The 20,454-nt window shown below is 34.0% G+C and overlaps 2 protein-coding genes across 11 annotated transcripts; one reads left to right on the top strand and one right to left on the bottom strand.

Moving 5' to 3' along the window:
• Window positions 1–17: 17 nt before the first annotated feature.
• LOC147395987 (cyanidin 3-O-glucoside 7-O-glucosyltransferase (acyl-glucose)-like) lies at window positions 18–17,945 on the top strand. The gene is made up of 12 exons (XM_086449756.1): window positions 18–261; window positions 335–398; window positions 733–791; window positions 3,631–3,706; window positions 12,473–12,544; window positions 14,383–14,470; window positions 15,001–15,259; window positions 16,168–16,283; window positions 16,412–16,632; window positions 16,823–16,954; window positions 17,543–17,633; window positions 17,720–17,945. Exons 1-12 carry the CDS (start codon window positions 130–132, stop codon window positions 17,943–17,945), a joined length of 1,536 nt encoding a protein of 511 aa, XP_086305882.1. The 5' UTR covers window positions 18–129.
• LOC147395988 (E3 ubiquitin-protein ligase RSL1-like) lies at window positions 4,862–12,342 on the bottom strand. 10 transcript variants are annotated; one of them, XR_015180376.1, is made up of 12 exons: window positions 11,999–12,342; window positions 11,804–11,897; window positions 11,621–11,700; window positions 9,014–9,371; window positions 8,522–8,937; window positions 7,909–8,261; window positions 7,628–7,746; window positions 7,011–7,070; window positions 6,712–6,811; window positions 6,504–6,550; window positions 5,276–5,331; window positions 4,862–5,127 (listed from the first exon to the last, which is right to left on the bottom strand). XR_015180376.1 is itself a non-coding variant. In XM_086449921.1 (3 exons), exons 1-3 carry the CDS (start codon window positions 8,576–8,578, stop codon window positions 7,686–7,688), a joined length of 471 nt encoding a protein of 156 aa, XP_086306047.1. In that variant the 5' UTR covers window positions 8,579–8,937; the 3' UTR covers window positions 7,618–7,685. The 10 variants fall into 10 exon arrangements, 1 of the variants encoding a protein (XP_086306047.1); XR_015180375.1 differs by having other exon boundaries at window positions 6,734–6,811; XR_015180377.1 differs by lacking the exon at window positions 6,504–6,550.
• Window positions 17,946–20,454: the final 2,509 nt, after the last annotated feature.

Here is a 20,454-nt window from a genome sequence, read left to right as displayed (position 1 = left end):
TGTGTCTGTATCTGTGTCGGTACTACCACACAAATTGTAGATAAAGTTTTAAAGTTGATCACTTTAAAAGAACACAACCATAGATAATGTTCCACAAGTGACTTGCAAGAATTGTTGCTAGATTTAGAGATGAAAATTCTCTTCTCTGCATTTCTTCTGCTAAGTTTAGCAGTAGTTGGGTTGGGCCAAAACTCCTCCAAATTTAGCAGAGATGACTTCCCATCCTACTTTGTCTTCGGTGCTGGTAGCTCTGCTTATCAGGTTGGTGTATAAAAACATACAAAAAGAAAGAGAATCATCAAATTGTGTTTCATAGTTTTGTTGATGAATACAGATTGAAGGAGCAGTAAGTGAAGATGGAAGGACACCCAGCATTTGGGACATTCATACTCACAAGGGTCAATATTACTATCACTATATATGTTTATAATTTCTTTGGTTATTTTATCTTAATTTATAAATATCTTTACAATATCTCTATTGACATATTTATATATTTATGGGAAATTTTTACAATATCCATAGATGTATCTTCGGTTAATATAAATCTAAATTTTTAGAAATACGGAAAGTTTTTTCCGTGTTGACAAGCCGTTCTCTAAGTGTCAGTTATATTTGATGGTTCAGTCAATCTTTGTAATACTTTCAAAATAAATAAAAATGCCTGTAATTATTTGAAAATTTTCCAAACATTTATTACTTAATTTGTTTTGTTTGTCATAAATGTTTGAGGTGCCATGCCAGATAAAAGCACAGCAGATATAACCTCTGATGGTTACCATAAATACAAGGTAATTGACTCTCCAATGTCATGTTGTGTAATAATAAAAATTATAAAATTTATATATATATATATATATATATATATATATATGGGTCCCGTTCAGCAACAAACATTTTTCAACACATGGGTTAGAGGTTTTGGAGTGGGCTGATTTTTGGTGAGGATGATCTCTATGATTAGAAGATCATCCTCACCAAAAATCAGCCCATTTTGAAATTTTTAGTCCCATCTTTACAAGTTGAAAAATTGTGGACCGTCCATTTTTTGTAAATCATTTTTGATAGGGTTAGAAGTTTTGGTGATGATGATCTCCTCACCGTAGAGATCATCCTCACCAAAAATCAGCCCATTCCAAAACCTCTAACCCATGTTTTGAAAAATGTTTTGCCAAAATGTTTGTCAAAATGTTTGTTGCTGAACATTATATATATATATATGGGAAATGTTCAACACCTTAAGCTTTACCATATACTTAAACGTGTTTTGTCCTACATGGGTTAGAAGTTTTGGAATGGACTGATTTTTGGTGAGGATGATCTTCTAGCTGATTTTTGGTGAGGATGATCTCTATGATTAGAAGATCATCCTCACCAAAAATCAGCCCATTTCGAAATTTTTAGTCTCATCTTTACAAGTTGAAAAATCGTGGACCGTCCATTTTTAATGGGGTTAGAAGTTTTGGAATGAGCTAATTTTTGGTGAGGATGATCTCTATGGTGAGGAGATCATCCTCGCCAAAAATCAGCTCATTCCAAAACTTCTAACCCATGTAGGATAAAACACGTTTGTTAAAGTGTAGGGTAAAGCTTAGGGTGGGGAACGAGACCATATATATATGGTCTCGTTCCCCACCCTAAGCTTTACCCTACACTTTAACAAACGTGTTTTGTCCTACATGGGTTAAAAGTTTTGAAATAGGCTGATTTTTTATGAAGATGATCTCTATGATTAGAAGATCATCCTCACCAAAAATCAGCTCATTCCAAAAATTTTAGCCCCATCTTTACAAGTTGAAAAATCGTGGACCGTCCATTTTTTGTAAACATTTTTAATGGGGTTAGAAGTTTTGGAATGAGCTAATTTTTGGTGATGATGATCTCTATGATGAGGAGATCATCCTCGCCAAAAGTCAGCTCATTCCAAAACTTCTAACCCATGTAGGATAAAACACGATTGTTAAAGTGTAGGGTAAAGCTTAGGGTGGGGAACGGACCCTATATGTATATGGTCTCGTTCCCCACCCTAAGCTTTACCCTACACTTTAACAAGCGTGTTTTGACCTACATGGGTTAGAAGTTTTGGAATAGGCTGATTTTTGGTGAGGATGATCTCTATGGTGTGGAGATCATCCTGACCAAAAATCAGCCCATTCCAAAACTTCTAACCCCATAAAAAATGGTTTACAAAAAATGGACGGTCCACGATTTTTCAACTTGTAAACATGGGGCTAAAAATTTCGGAATGGGCTGATTTTTGGTGAAGATGATCTTCTAATCATAGAGATCATTCTCACCAAAAATCAGTCTATTCCAAAACTTCTAACTCATATAGGATAAAACACATTTGTTAAAATATAGGGTAAAGCTTAGGGTGTTGAACATTTCCTTATATATATATATATAGGGTCTGTTCAACACTCTACACTTTACCCTATGTGTTTTGTCCTACATGGGTTAAAAGCTTTGGAATAGGCTGATTTTTGGTGAGGATGATTTCTATGGTGAGGAGATCATCCTCACCAAAAATCAGCCCATTTCAAAGCTTTTAACCCCATCAAAAATGGTTTACAAAAAATGGACGATCCACGATTTTTCAACTTGTAAACATGGGGTTAAAATTTTTGAAATGAGCTGATTTTTTGTGAGGAGGATCTTCTAACCGTAGAGATCTTCCTCACCAAAAATCCGCCCATTCCAAAACTTCTAACTCATGTAGGACAAAACACGTTTGGTAAAGCGTAGGGTATATATATGGGAAATGTTCAACACCCTACACTTTACCCTACGCTTTACCAAAAGTGTTTTGTCCTACATGGGTTAGAAGTTTTGGAATGGGCTGATTTTTGGTGAGGATGATCTCTACAATTAGAAGATCTTCCTCACCAAAAATCAGCCCATTCCGAAATTTTTAGCCACATGTTTACAAGTTGAAAAATCGTGGACCGTCCATTTTTTGTAAACCATTTTTTATGGGGTTAGAAGTTTTGGAATGTGCTGATTTTTTGTGAGGATGATCTCCTCACCATAGAGATCATCCTCACCAAAAATCAGCCTATTCCAAAACTTCTAACCCATGTAGGACAAAACACGTAGAGTAAAGCGTAGGGTGTTTAACAGGGCCTATATATATATACCAACTTTTATTAACATGTCAACTTTTACTTGTAACGCACCTATCAATGTGTAAACAACAACGTTCACAAATAAAAAAATTGATCACAAAAAATTCAATCCAGAATTTGACAGAACGTGAGATAATCAACCACACTAACCCATGTGTACTGAGCATATCCCCAATTTAGAAGATTACCCTTTTAAGCTTCTTGCGTGTGGGCCCATCCAAGATTCTATGAAATCTTGAATTGACTTTTCTGCGAGCAAAAAATCTCTTCAACATCTATATAGTTCTCACTTCTCACTAATGCAAATGGCCTTGCAATGTGATATGATGCTGTTAATCTCAACCGTTCAACTAATTTATTTTCTAATTATATACTGCTTGATTTGTGGAAAAATACCCTTTTAATCAGTCAAGCCCACACCTGCTTAGTATGATCTTTTGTTGTGTTAGCCCCTTAGATGAGACCTATTTAATCAAATGGTCCATTTTTTCATAAAAAAATGCAGGAAGATGTGAAGCTCATGAGTGATATGGGTCTTGAAGCCTATAGATTCTCTATCTCTTGGTCAAGGCTCCTCCCAAGTAGGATTATTGGACCTGTCTTGCTTAATCATATAAAAATCTTTCTTGCAAATTACAATCCATGTATATGATTGCACTTCAAAAAATAATAGTTGTACTCATTCTTCTTCATCTCTCAAAACTCAAATCAGTCTAACATTATTCTAGGTTTTTTAGAAGTTGAGTTTATTGGAAACTTAAATCATCTTTATTCCTTGATATTGAAGCAACAAAAATTCAAAGACAGAGAAAAAGAGCTATGGGAGTAAGGTGGAATTTTATTTTATTTTATTTTTTAAAGGTATTATTTTAGACTGAAGATCCGATGCTGTGTCCCATTCCCATACTAAAGGTAAGGTGTCTCTCTACATGACACATTTTGTTGGAGTTTGCAACACCTAGGGCTCTTAACCAAGCCATGCACGCAGCCCAATGTGTTTGAACTAACAAAAAATGTGACACATAGACACCTAACATTGTTATAGGAACGGGACACCATTGGGGATCTTGACTCATTATTTTAAGACTTGCGAACTACAAGTAATTAGTCTCACATAAATATCATCACTACAAAAAATGAGGTATTTAGAGGCGGTTTTAAACCGCCTCCAATATGATTAAGGGCGGTTTTGTCAAACCGCCCACTATAGTGGCGTCGCTGATTCCTTTTAGTGGCCGACTAAGGGCGGTTTTAAAACCGCCTCTAAATAATGATTTTAGGGCATTTTCTTATATTTTAGAGGCTATTTGAAAACCGCCTCTAATAAAAATAATTTAATGGCGATTTTAAAATCGCCTCTAAAGAATATGATTTAAGGGCGGTTCTTATATTTATAGAGGCTATTTTAAAACCGCCTCTAATAATAATAATTTAATGGCGGTTTAAAAACCGCCTCTAAAGAATATGATTTAAGGGCAATTCTTATATTTTAGAGGCTATTTGAAAACCGCCTCTAATAATAATAATTTAAGGATAATTTTAAAACCGCCTCGAAATATTATTATTTGAGGGCAGTTTTTATATTTTAGAGGCAGTTTGAAAACCGCCCTTAATAACAAATTAGTTTTTAAAAAAAAAACAACATTAGAGGCAGTTCAAAACCGCCTCTTATGTTGTAAAAAAAATATTAATAAAATATTCATTCCAAAAAAAACTACAATTATATAAATAAAAAAAGCTGCTATTGGCACTACAAATTTCACTTATCACTTGTTTATAAAAAGATACCACAACCTGTAAATGAATATTTTACCAAACATAAGCTACAATCTACCAAAAATGTATCTATGAAATCCAAAAATAAATTACGCATTCACGAATATTTTCACTATAAGAAAAGAGACAACTCTCTGAATTATAAACAAATGTGATATGATTCTTGGATTTAGTGTTCACTTGAAGCCAATCATCTCCCATACTCCACCCCATCTCCATGCTCACTCTGGCAAAATAAAATGGTGAAGCCATAAATCATATACAACCAAAATACTTGGATATCGTGAGGTTCGTTGTTTTGGGTAAGTAATCTACTTAACAATTTAGCGAAAGTGATGCAGAAGTATGGAAAGTAAAAGAAAATCACATTGTACCTTTTTGTGAATGAATGCTCTCACTTGTTTTCGGCATATTACCATTAAAGATCACCCTGAAATACAAAGAAACAAATAAATGGATAAAATCAAACAAGATGGCCATTATTTATTTACCCGATTTGTCCACTTAGCATACATTTTAACATATGAACCTGCAATTTCGACTTACAATACTACAGAGACCTGCAATACCACTCAATGTCATAAGGTTCCATATCTATCCATATCAAGTTTCAAACTCACATATACCTATCCTTTCGGAGTTAGTTTAACCAGGACATGGTTCAATCCCAGCTTAGTCATAAAAACAACTCCTACATTAATCAACCCCACATTAATAACCTTGATTTGAAAGTTCAAGGGTGCCACTACAACCAAGTCCATCTAGTAAAAAAACATTCAACTTCACCGACAAGATACTTGCCAAGTGTCTGACTTAAATAATGAGCAACCTTTTATAAAGTAAATGGAGATTCCCTAAATGTAAATCCATCTTGCTAGCTACCTCATTGACTATCACCAATGGAAGACTTGAAAGGACCATATTCCTACAAACAGATTTGGATAAGGCTTGTGGTTGGTCACAATTAATAGGAGTTAATTGTGTTCGATCTGAGAAAAAAGGATACATGCAGTCAATGATTAGAGCTCATCTCATTGTCTTAATATTAACAAACAAATCCCCAAAAGGCTAGTTCAAACTTGGTGCATTAGGAGGGTCCACCATTTCACACTTGTTATTGTTGAAGCAGTCTTACTACAAACTTAGTTGAACAAAGTGGGAGTGGTATAAGAGGGGACTTGGGAGCGAGGGTAGGGAAACATATATTGCAAACAAGTTTTAATTTAATTGCTACTAAGTCTTAGTTTAGCTTTTATGGAAAAAAAAAAAAAACGAAGGTGGTGTCAGTTAGACTACAAGGATGATGTGCCAAATGTGATATACATAGACAGGGTGGAGCCTTACAGAATGGTAGGTTCTACTCTCTTGCACATGCACCACATGTGCTACACTGAGGCTGGTAGACAGTCTGCAGTCTACGGGGTAACCACTACAATTTTTACCTCCTAAAATGTTAAGGGAAACTGTTTTACCAAATACCAAGTACCAAAAGTAAAGATAACAACATTTAACTTGGTACACAGAGAAAGAAATTTTCCAATACAAAAACATAACTCTAAAGATATAGCCTATAAGAAGTAAACAGTGGAGTCATTAACAAACCTGCCAAAATATAATTTTTTAATAACGTATGCACTAAGTAGACCACTCTGCAAGAGAAAGAGAAGAAGGCTTATCTTACCACACCAGAGAGAGAGAGAGAGAGAGAGATACACAACACTCCTAACAATGTGCTTATGGTAAATAAATATAAGAAGTTGTCAACAAAATGCAAGGCAGTGCTTGGAATTGATGTGAGTGAGATCATAACTCTGGATTGCATTAAAAAGTACCACTGATGTAGCATCATTAACAACACCTTCCTCGAAGACTAAACTGTATAATAGAGGTGTCTCATCCTGATTAAGCACCTGTACCAGCAAATGAAATATACTATAGTGTTTGTTTATTCCTATTTTGAGTAGTTCAAACAATACACAAAAAAAGATTGCTCCAATGGCTGAAAGTAATCAAATGGGATACAGATGACAGCACAAAAAAAGGTGAACTAAAGCAAAAGACAGCATAAAATATAGGCGAGATAAGAAGAGAGTGAAATAAAGAGAGTACCAAGATAATCTCCAATCTCCAGGGCACCTACGTCCATCTTTTTAAATATTTGTTTAGCACCTAAGTCATGGATTGGAGAAAATCATGAGAAACTAATGCGACACCTCTATTATACAGGACACCTAAGTCATGGTTTTCTACAACATATCAATGCAGGACACCTATGCACATGTCTGTGTCTTTGTTACACAGCTTGTCGCTATCCACGTGCCTGCTCAAATCTAGATTTTAGTTCAATCCACGTTGAATGCTGTATCAAATCACAAAATAATAATAATAATAATCTGTAACAATGTGCCTACATGAGACTTTGGTCTAGTCCATAATTGAAGTAAGGCCCCAAATATCATATAAAAAAGAATGGACCAATGACGCTACATCACTGAATCATGGTAGGGCAAGGTCTGATAGAGATTAATGTGGACAAATTAACAATAGAAACTCTCTTGGGAATGAAAACTGACTTGATACATATTTGCTTCCTATTTAAATTAAAATATTGAACTAGTTCCATGCACAGTAAGAAAATTAAACATAATAAAAACATCAACCTTAATCTTCCAAGGCACACCAGCATACATAGTTTTATATTTAATAAGGTACTGACATTACTGGACCTTGAATTGTTCCCCAACTATAATCCTTCAAAATCTCAAAGCTCCCCTTGTGATCAAATTAACATCTATGGGTTTGAGTCCACTCGGATCCGCATCGATAGCAAAATTGAAATCCACATCTGCAACAAATTGCAACCATAAAAGATTTTTAATTTACTTATATGTATGAACATCATCAAATTAATTAAAGCCCAATCTCCCAGCAAAAGAGAATGCAATATTTATGTAGTAGCTATAGCTAGGGAGTAAGTCAGGAAATAAATTAATGAAAACAAACTAACCTGCAATTGATATGTAAGCAACCATCTTTCTTTTCCACATAAAACTTGCAATTGGGGCATTTCATCCATTTGTTATCCTTAGCAAGCTCTATGACCTTAAGATCATCTCTTCCTCTGTCATTCTCATCCAAGCTTTGAAATTCCTCGCACACCATCTCCGAATGCCATGGCACCTTACACTGTGCACAAAACAATCTTCTGCAATATGGGCACTCAGACTCCCTAACAATCTCCTCTCCATCATTCACCAACATATCAGCTCTTATGTCAGCAACTCCACCCTCACTTTCAATTTTAGTCTCCCATGAATTTGTTAGAATGTTGGTTGCCTCCACCATTAGGTTCACCATGCCCTACAATAATAGTATATATAGCTATTCAATTATATTAACTATATCATTAGTAAACATAATTAAAGAAGAAAAAATAAAGTACAAGCACAAAGCCTATTATTATAGAGGTTCTATTGTCACACCAACTTTTGCTAACAACACCCCAATTCATATGTAAATCATGACTTGAGAATGAGCAAGCATATTGGGGTGGCGTTAGCAAAAGTAGGTGTGGCAATAGAATCTCTCTATTATTATTATTATTATTATTATTTAATTACCTTAACTCTGTCCATGTATAACTCAGGAGCAATGACTTTCCTTTGGTGAGCCCACATTGCACCATTGGAGGTGAGGATGCCTTGTCCAAGCAAAGCCCCTCATTCCTTCTGTTGGTATGCTGGCTTCCCCAAATCCAAAGATGTGTAGAGGCTCATTTCCTTCACCACATCCGGGTGGGTCACGTACAACAGTTGCACGTTCCCCAGTGAAAACATGAATACTCTGCCGTATTCTTTTCTCCACTGCTCGAAATATGGGAAGATAATGAAAGTACAATCGTGATTCGTGATGGGTTGTTGTTGTGGGCCCTTTGGAACCATCGATTGGATCTTCTTCATCTCAGGAATATTTCCATAGAGGAAGGAAGGTTGAGGACCATCGATACCTTGTTTTTTGAGCTTTGAACGTAGCCTTTCTGGCTTTAAGCAAAGTGCGTTATAGAGACGAAGAAACAAAGTTAATATACAAAGCAAAGCAAGTGAAAAGAAGACCTTGGCAACTAGTTGTAGTTCCATGGCTGCTTCTTTTTATTATTATTTTCTTTCTTCTTTCTTCTTTCTTCTTTCTTCTTTCTTCTTTCTTCTTTTGGTGTAATCTGATTAGTTAAGAGTGAGCTATTTATAGAATGAGTTAAGTTAGATAATGATTTAAATAATAAATAAATGAAGATGAGGTATGAAAAGAAGCAAACCTCTCGGATCTCTCATGGGAGTCATAAATGCATGTAGCAGGGTTCGTGATGAGCGCATGGGTGTCTTACTTCCCATACCATATTGTAGTGTTGCATTGGTAAAACGAACAAGGTTAGAACTATTTATCTTCCAATCCAGCTTGTAATGATATATAATCCTATCATATGACATAACCAAGGTATATGAATTGGCATATAACCACTTTTGATGCAAGTGTGATCATATTGCTATGTGATATATGATCACATATATCACATAATTAATGTATGTGATATATGGAAGCAGAATTGTAAGCATTAGTAAATGAACTTATTAGAAAAAAAAATTTTGAACAATGAGAAAAAAAAAACATTGGGAGTGAAAAAAAATAAAGTAAAAATAAACATAATTCAATTATATGTACAGTTAAGGAATTAAGGATTGATATGGAAGCAGAATTAATGTATCATTTAAGGTGGGGCCAAAGGTGAGGAAAAAAGTGAACAATGAGAAAAGTGGGAAACCAAGAGGGCATAAGTGAACAAAAAAGAAACATTGGGAGTGAAAAAAAATGAAGCTTCCCCAATGTGTCAACATAATTCAATTATATGTACAGTTCTCAGATATATGGAAACACAACTTCTTATAAGTTGCCAAATTTATCATAAAGTGCATTCACTGATGCTTACACATACCAAAAAGAAAATAGCTATATGATTTTTTATCTAACAATTTTTTTTAATCATTTAAGAAAAGTTTACAAAATGAGTACAGGGGAGGAATAGACAAAATTTGGTAGGCAGAAGGTATGTACTTAACCATTTGAAACAAGCAGCCACCAACTTTTTTTTTAAACTATTTCATGATAAAGAGCAAATATAAATCTGATGGCAGATAATTTCAACCTAAGGCTTCAATCACATCAGACGTGAAGTTATAAATCCTATCTAAAGGATAGGTAACAGTGGAATGGATTTAGTCATTAAATTGATCTGTTTGAAAAACTGACTAGGAATCAAATAACAGAATATAAGCACAAAAAAAGAGTTTAGGTTAGGAAACATGCATATCTTTAATATCTAATTTACAATAGGTATGAAATCGAATGAATCTTGCAGAATCAACTCATTCATAATAGTAGGTCATTCTTTATCAAATAGTTACATTTTCCACTAATTCATACCGTTAAGTTCGTTGATAAAAGAAACAATGGCCATTCTTACAAGGATAACCATCGAAAGACAAGATACTCTATCTTGTGATGAAAATTGAAGTCTGTTAGTTAGTAACTCTTGAGATGGGGCAGTTTTGCAAAAAAATTGGAAGATATGAGTTTGGTAATCGATTTTAAATTTCTCGACCATCCACTTAATATCGTCATCAGCTTTCTTCTGTTTCCAGCGTACTAATCCCATATTCCACTTGATATAGAGTTGTTTTTCTCTCACCAAATCTATGGCTTCACTGTTTCTTTGTTTCCCAAAGCATTTTTTAATGACTCTTATCACATATGCAGCAAACAAAGTCAAGAATGCAGGGAATAGCATTACAATGATGATCTCTAATACAAAAACACCAAAGCCAAATTTAAGATTTAGTAAAAATTTTAGTCTTTTGAACCTTGACGCAACATCGATATGCAGTAAATCTGGTGTATCTTGTCCTCCTATGCTACCACAGATTTCCTTAAAGTCAATGTTGTTCATCACAGTAAACCATCTATAGCCAGTTGCAATACAACATACTATGATGGTAAGAATCTGAGTCACAATCACCATCCATATTGACCATCTATAATACGAAATCCCACAATGAAATTCCATCTTATTAAGGAGGGATTTAAAGGCAGCATATGATAGAAGCACTGTGCAAAGTGTGGGAATCATGCACAAAATCATACCACGTGGGCTATTAATGAGTAACAATTGAGCTACAGCCCAAAGATCTCACTGATTGGTTCAGTCTATTAATCCAGCTAATTGGCTATATTTCATTCTAGCTTAACTTCAATAACTGAATCAAAGCAAATTAATTAAATTGTTAGGTATTAGGATCATTAAACCACTTGGGTTGTGGGGTGTAGTCCATCCAAGATGTTACCCAAGTATAAAAATATGAAAATAAGAAAGAAAAAAGAAACAAATTTCCAAAATAATGTATTCTTCTCAGATATGATCCAATAGAAAAAATAGTATTTTTTTAATCGGTCCCAATTTGATCTTTATTCGATTTGATAAAAATATGTATAAGATTTAATGTACATTACATATATAAATATCATCTATAATATTTTATATTCAAACACCTTCCATTTTTCTTCAAAAAACAGCACAAATTACCATCAAACATAAACAAATTAAAAGAAATATTAAAAAAAAATTGAAAAATAGAGCAACAAAGGGTTTGAGAAGAGGGGTGACTACTTACATTATTTAGAGCGAACAATACAACAGAAATTTTGGAGACTTGGTTCTCTCTGATCAACCAAATACTGTAAATAAAATTTTCTGAAAAAAAAAATAAATTAATTCGAATTAATGTTGAACCTAACGATTAAAAAAAATTCATAGAAAACCAATTGATACATAGAAAATGGGAAAAAAATTTTACCTGTTCCAACTATCGACAGATTGGGGTTTTGAAAAAAAAACCCTCTTTCTTCTTACTTTTTTTCTTCTTCTTCTTCTTCTTCTTCGTCTTCAACCTTGATAAATCATTAGAGAATGGGAGAATTAGAGAATGGGACAGAAATATATAGTGGGAGTGGGAGAGAGTGAGGGAGGAGAAGAGGAAACGAAAAATTACCGCCAAATTGGAACCCGCGCAGAATCCATGTTGAAAACGCCTCGATTCGTCGTCTCTCTAATGGCGGAGCCTTGATTTGGGATTTCTAATGGCGGTTCACTAAATGGCCGTTGGAAATGCCTCGACGATTGAAGAAAATTACCTCAAATTTTGCAAAGAAAAATCCATCGGTTCTTCCTTCTTCAAAGGCGTTTCCGTTGGAAACGCCTCCAATCGATCGGCGTTAAATCTGAGCATATAAAAATTCCGGCGGTTTTTGAAAGATTGCCTCCCATGCTCTTGATTTTGTGGCTGTTATGAGAAGACGCCATTAAAATCGATCGACATTTTGGAGAGAAAAAAAAAAAACAAAAAAATTCGTGGGTTTAAGAGGCGTTTTCCTAAAAAACGCAGGCAAATCCCTTGTTTTAAAGGTTTTTTACATAGACGCCCTTATTTCGTATTAATGCACATTACAATGTTTGTTTATTGTATATGGGAGAGGAGCCATTAATACAAAAGGCCTTGAATATTACAACAATCTCATCGACGAACTCATCAAGCATGGTACAATCTTTTGATGAAAAATTAACAAAATGGAAACATATCATAAAGGTTTTTTGGATAATAATTTTTTTTCAAATAAAAGTAATAGAAATTTTATCGAAGTGATAAATGGATAGGTAAAGTTAAAAATCACTAAAAGAAACCATTTATTTTGAGAACTAATCTACTGTTAAAAAAAAAAATGTGTGCTAAGCTTATGAACCAATGGGATGTGCCACATTTATTAAAAGGGAAAATTACTTAAAGGACTCTCGTGGAGGGACTTCTTTCTAAATAATCCCTAAATTTTCAATGGTTGCTTGGCAGGACATTTAGTCAATTTCTTCTTTCTAAATGGTCCCTGGACCTCATCTCCCACATTTCTCACGATTGAATGCCTTAATCGTTTGAATTCATCGTTTTCATCCTAATATTGGATTTTTGACACCTCAATGGAGTTTCGGAGACTCCATTCCGTTAGAAATGATATAAGAAAGAAGAATAAGCCATTTTCAAGAGATTTTTCAAATATTTTGAAAATGTATGTATAAAAAAAACTTGTGTTTTTCACTTTTTTTTTTCTTAATTTTTAGATAAAAATCAATCAATAATGATGCTTTTAGGTTGAAATCATTTAAATAAGTCGTTATCTCGAGTTTTTAGTCGATCTTTCCATGCATTTTAGTCGGAAAAACTCAAAAATTGAAAATGAGTGGGTTTTACCAGTGTCAAGTTCACCACTTTTTATTTTAAAAAACGGTGAATTCGACAGTAATTAAAAAGGCCTAGTTCGACAGTAAATAAAAAGTGGTGAACTCGACAATAAATGATTGTGAGTTTGACAATAAAAAATGTGAACTCTACATAAAATAAAAAAGTGTCAAGTTCGACAATAAAAATTATGAACTCGACAATACAAGGAACCATTAAGAAAGAAAAAATTTACTAAAGCTAATGCGCAAAACTTAGGGACGACTATTTAGAAAGAAACCCTTCCACGAGGGCCCTTTAAGTAATCTTCCCTTATTAAAAAGCACTTAAAATCCAAACTCCTAATTTTCTCTAGCAACTTGCTTTTTTAATGAACGAGGCAACATTCCTTTGGTTCATCAGTTTAGCACATAAATTTCTTAAGAGCAAAGTGTTGTAAGGACATGTACCTGATTTAGTAATTCTGTTTGGAAAAAATGTTATGATTGTTGGTTAAATATAGGTTCACAAGAAGGTTTCTAAAAAGACTTCCTTCCAAAAACATTTTTTCTAATACGTTTTATTTTTAACATGAATATTTTCATGAAATCTAGAAGAACTTGTTGTTAGATTGTCAATGTGACAAGCAATGTGGGCCAAACAACCCTTTTAAATATGGGTAATTATAAAAGTACCCCAGGAATTAATAAGGGCAACCTACATGATACCCAATTTTGTTGTCTTATATGGGGTTAAAATTTTTGGAATGAGCTGATTTTTGGTGAGAATGATCTCTATGATGAGGAGACCAACCTCATCGAAAAGCATCTCATTGATAAACTTCTAACCCCATCAAAACTGATTTACAAAAAGATTGATGATTTACGGTTCATGAACTTCCTTTGATGGGGTTAGAAGTTTCGGAATGGGCCGATTTTTGGTGAGGATGGTCTCCTCATCATAGAGATCATTCTCACCAAAAATCAGCTCATTCTGGCTGTTGAGCTGTGAGCAAAAGAAATCACTCATAAGAAAGTAAAGGAAGAAGAGATCCAACCCGAAATCTTTGGAATATTGTTGTTGTTGCTACATTGTGACTACCAAAAAAATTTAAAAAAATAAAAATCTCAATTAGTTTCTTTCTTGTCACTCCTTTCATGAAACTGTAGGAATTGAGCCACATACTACCTTGTACCATTTGGATCTTCCCCAAGTACTTGAAGAAGAATATGAAGGATGGTTGAGCCCAAAAATAATATAAGTGGTTCACCTTCTCTTCTAGCATTTTTCTAAAGCTCTATATGATTGGAGGGAATTTGTTTTTAAGGGAAATTTGTTTTTTTTTTTTTTTTTAAATTGTTTTCAAGGGAATGTGACTTTCTCAGAAAAAACGAGCATGGGAAAGTGAATTTCATGGTATAATGACTTCCGTCGTTTTGTAGCACATGAGAAATTTTCATAAATAGTTTTTTTTTTTTTTTTCCCCTATATCGAGGATGGGGGTAAGCTTGAGAGAAAAGCATTCAGAGGTGGGAAAATCATTTTCCTTGGGGGTGTCGTCATGGGGTGGGAAACGTTTTTCCTCCCATAAAAAAAATGTTTTGGGCGGCAAAATGGGTTCTAGGGAAAATATGCTATCATACACCCAAAAATCATATTTTTCAGGAAAAATCATTCTCCATGCACAATCTGAAGGGAAATGGATCATCAAGAGAGGAAAAAAACCAAGTCTGTGACATTTAATATAACATGGACTTCTTTATTTTGCTTTGTTTTTATATCTGCAGTGAAGACTTCACAGCCTATGCAGATGTGTGCTTTAGGGAGTTCGGTGATAGGATCACCCACTGGACCACCCTCAATGAGCCCAATATAATGGGTATTGCATCTTACGACACCGGATTATTTCCACCTCAGCGATGTTCATATCCAAGCAGCTTCAGTAATTGCAGTGCTGGAAACTCCTCAGTGGAACCATACATAGCTGTACATCATGCCTTGCTAGCTCATGCATCCGCGACCGCATTGTACAGAGAAAAATACCAAGTGAGTCCATCGATAGGTCATATCTGTTTAATATATTTTGAGGTACATGTTCAAGACAACAAACAAAGAAAAAAAGCAAAGCGAATAAATATCAAAGTAGAAGAACACCAAGATTTACGTGATTCGGCATTGAAGCCTATGTCCATGGGACATGAAACCCTGGCATCCCCCTGTCTATCTCAAGTCCCATAAGAGTGCTGATTTTCTAATTAGAAAGTCTTTACTCGGTCAATACTCGATTGACAAGATTACACTTGTGTATCCCGAGAATAGGATCTATGGTTTCGTGTCCGTGCCATGTAAGCCAAGTATTGCCTGAGTGAAGATTTTCTAGTTGGAAAATCATGATTCTTCCCATAATGAGCTTAACAGTCGATACATTGTTTTTAATAGGTTCCAAAACAGAAACTTATCGTAAGTGTTAGATAAAAACCCCAATTAACTGTTGAGATAAAAGATACATAAATAACAATGGGGAATGCTAACGTCCATTACCTCATGGGGACGTTAACATTCTCCACACCACATTCACTTTCTAGCAATACCGCAACTCATTTTGTCTTTTAGTACAAAAGACAAAAGTATGTTAGTCTTTTACATAATAAATGTTTGTTCATATAACAAATGATTGTCTTTTACATAATACACATAAGGGTATTTTAATTTTTAAATTTAAATGTCTTATTTGCACTAAATACTTTAGCAATCGATGCATTTATTATGTGAACAAACATTTATTATACCAAAAGTCAACATAACCTTATATATTTTTACTAAAAGACAATATAAGTAAGGGTGTTATTGGATAGTGAACGTGGTGAAAAATGCTAACATCTCCCCAATAACAATATCCTCATCGATCAAAAGTCAATTCAACGATTTGATCGTAACCATTTGATATTTGGTAGGAAAAACAAAATGGTGAGATAGGTTTGAATTTCTATGGTTTCTGGTGTTCCCCTTTCACAAACTCAACTGCAGATCTTATGGCATCCAAAAGAGCCACAGATTTCCTCATGGGCTGGTAAGAATATGCGTACACATGCATACATACATATAAGTAAATCTTACTGTTTTTTTTTTTTTTTTTTACTGTGTGTTCTTATTTTCGTTGTTTCCCCCGCAAATTTGACTAAATCCTCTAAACTGCAGGATTCTAAATCCCCTTGTGTTCAGAGACTATCCCGAGATAATGAAGAAGAATGCTGGCTCAAGGATCCCATCTTTCACCAAACATGAATCGAAACTAGTAAAAGGGTCATTCGACTTCTTTGGGTTCAATTTCTACCATACGACTTATATTGAAGATAACCCAAAAAATTCGACCACTAGCCATGGAGACTATAATAGCGACATGGCTGTTAAAATTTCAGGTTTCGCCATACTTCCCTTAAATTGAGAATATAATCTTAAGACTTAGCTTTGGACATAGTGAAATGGAGAAACATGTTTCATTTAGCTGACCCCAAATTTTTGGGACAAGGCATTGTTGTTGTAGTATTTTGAAGTGTCAGACTTGCAAAATTTTGTAATTTTGATTAATGATGTGATGCTGCATTGCGGATAGCAAAGACGAAACACCCACATCTCAGTTTGTGCCAAGTTCTACACCTTACAGTCCATCGGGTTTAAAGAGCCTGCTCGAATACTTCAGGGACTATTATGGCAATCCTCCTGTCTATATTCACGAAAATGGTATATATTGTCCTCACCTCTCTACACATTTTTACGAGTAAACCTTGAAACATATGTCTAGGGAGTTTGGGTGTAGGTTCATGAAAGGCCCAATTTGGCGCAGCTCCAGTTTCAACTCAAGTGTTTATATAATTATATGAATCACTTCTGTAAGAATTGTATATTTATGACATAGATTGTTTGGTGACAGTGTTCAAGAAGTGTTCAACATCCCATAATTTTTACCCCATTTGGCTTCCCAAGAAAGCGATAAGCCAAAAGTGGGTTCACGTAGCTTTGGTTTTTGGACACTGTTTGGCTTCTGAGTTTTGCCAGAATCCAAAAGCCTAGTGCCCAGCAAACATGCTTCAGACTCCGGAAATTACTTTTGAAAGTGGGAAACCAAAAATAAAAATAAACACCCCTCAAACGTCGGTCTAAGATATGCCTTGTCGAAATCTAGACTGAATATTAGTCGAGGAATTTTGGCCAGACCATTTCATAATAAACCAAAATAATCATCAATGTTCTTATATGAATTCAATGATCAAACAAATTAAAACTATGAGAATTGATCCTCGTTGATCTTGATTGTGTTTGTCATATCAGGCTATGGAGGACCAAAGAATGAGACACTTAACGACACTGCCAGGATCAACTACATAAGTGGGTACATCGAAGGCATACTAAATGCAATTAGGTGCCGTTTCTCTACCTTCTTCACCAACACAGTAAAATGTGGAAATATGTTTCTTAAAGAGTGTGGATTGTGTTGGTTCTATGTAGGAGTGGAGCAAACACCAGGGGATACTTTGTGTGGTCATTCTTAGATGTGTTCGAGCTTCTCAGTGGGTATCAGTATCGCTACGGTCTAATTCATGTAGATTTCGAAGACAAAGAGTTGACAAGACAACCCAAGGCATCGGCTCAATGGTACTCAGATTTCCTCAAGAAAGGAATAGAGATGAACATAGATGAGGCTGGAAGCCTAGTTGAAATGTCTCATTCTTGACATTAGTTTGTTTTTATTTGGATTGTTACCATCAATCTATAGTGCCTTTTTATGGTACCTCACTATATATTCTTGATGTTGAATAAGCCCTCTTGGCACCTATATGATATCTGCTATTTTACTTTTTGTTGGGCCAAAGCTGTAAGGTTGTTCTATACCATTGCTAAAATCTGGTTTTTGGATTAATTAGATTTTGGATTTTGGGGAAAATTTAAGATACCAATGCATTTTCAAACCACTTTGCCCATGGCCTTCTATAAGAGACTGATAGGAAGTGACTGAAATATCCTCAGCGTGCTGAGAATCCTTGTTTTTTTTTTTTTCTCTAAAAAATATCTTCAAACGACACCTTATCCCTCGATTATTCATGGCCTAGGTTTTTTTTTTTTTTTTTGAACTTCTTTTTTGGCATGGTCAAAAGCTTCGAAAATGGACTTCCACGATTCCACTAAACTCTCAAATTAAAATGCATTGACCAATGGTACAAAAAAAATGTCTATTTAAGGGGGGGGGTTCTTCTTCAATTTTATGTGCTTTACATCTCCGTCCATGCGGAACATTTAGACAGTGGGTCCTTCGAGTTTATTATTCACCTTTTTTTTGTTTTTCTTTTCTTACCGATTTAGTAAACCAGCCTAGAAACTTCACATAAATTATTTAACTACATAACATGTTATATCATTTAATGTAAAATAAAATAAAAATAACAAGTAATTTGGATTTGTGTAGACAATACTAACCCTTCATTCACTATAATATAATACAAAGATATTTTAATAATTTTAAAATTTAACTAACTTGAATTTATGTGTTGAATTATATGATTAATGTTTTATTCCCTATTTGTACCCCTACTTGTGGAGTTCACAAGGATTTCACATTAGACAACCCAACATCATATGGTACATAATCCAAACCTTAAAGACCATCCTCATAAAAATTCTGTTTGGAAAAGTTGTATGTAAAATTGCTGATGTTGAATTAAATTGTTGAAGTTAAGAGAAAATTGTTGTTATTGTTGGTAAAGCAACTTACTGAATTAAATATTTTGTTTGGTAACATGCTATGCTATCTAATTGTACTATTAAAATGTTGAACTATTTGGTAACTTGATGTCTAGAATTTGTTGGATAAAATTAAAAATAATATTTAAAAAAAAAAAGACTATTTATCTAATATAAGTAATAATATGTTAACAATAAATATAAACATAGAATTTAATATTAAAAAATAAAAAATTTAATTTAATTTTTTTAACTAACATACTTAATGTCTATCAAATAAATAATAAATAATTAAATAAAATTTTACATCATATATATATATATATGTGGGTCAGGTTCAAACGACAATCATTTCAACACACATATAAACAACGTGTTTTGTCTTATATGGGCAAAAATGTTTGGAATGGGCTGATTTTTTGTGAGGATGATCTCTGTGGTGAGGAGATCATCCTTGCCAAAAATCAGCTCATTATGAAACTTCTAGACCGTCCAATTTTTGTAAATCAATTTTGATGGGGTTAGAAGTTTTGGAATGGGATGATTTTTTGCCAGGATGATCCCCTCATCACAGAGATCATCCTCACAAAAAATCAGTCCATTCCAAACATTTTTGCCCATATAAGACAAACACGTTGTCTATATGTGTGTCGCAGGATCCCAACTCATTATATATATAGGGAAATGTTCAGCACCCTAAGTTTTACCACACACTTTAACAAATGTTTTTTGTCCTACATGGGTTAGAAGTTTTGGAATGGGCTGATTTTTGGTGAGGATGATCTCTATGATTAGAAGATCATCCTCCCCAAAAATCAGCTCATTCTGAAACTTCTAACCCCATGTTTACACGTTGAAAAATCGTGGACCGTCCATTTTTTGTAAACCATTTTTGATGGGGTTAGAAGTTTTGGAATGAGCTGATTTTTGGTGAGGATGATCTCCTCACCATAGAGATCATCCTCACCAAAAATCAGCCCATTCCAAAACTTCTAACCCATGTAAGACAAAACACGTTCGTTAAAATGTGTGGTAAAGCTTAGGGTGCTGAACGGCGGGACCATATATATATATATATATATATATATATATATATATATATATGGCATTATAAATTTATTGAACAATCTCATCTCATACAATATTTATATCAACAATCAATTCTTCCTTTTATCTAAGAAAAATTGTTACTCTTTCACTATCCTACCTTATGACAACTTTTACCATTTTTAATTCCGAAACATTCAAACAACTTCAAAATAACAATAAAATTATATAAATAAAAATTTTAAAGGTATCTATTAAGATGTGATATTGTATATATTTCTCTCAATTTCTCTCAGACATGAAAAAGGCAAATATTCCAAATATTATGCTTTTCTATAAATACAATAATTTAATCATTATTGAAAATAAAAGATAAAATATAAAAATAAATATACACAAAACATATTAAAAAATCATTTTGAGAAAGAAAAAAAAACCAAACAATATTTTGAAAAAGA

The sequence above is a fragment of the Akebia trifoliata genome, chromosome 8, assembly GCF_017979445.1.
Source record: "Akebia trifoliata isolate Shusen 1 chromosome 8, ASM1797944v1, whole genome shotgun sequence".
NCBI lineage: Eukaryota > Viridiplantae > Streptophyta > Magnoliopsida > Ranunculales > Lardizabalaceae > Akebia > Akebia trifoliata.
This window is presented reverse-complemented; position numbering and strand designations above follow the sequence as displayed.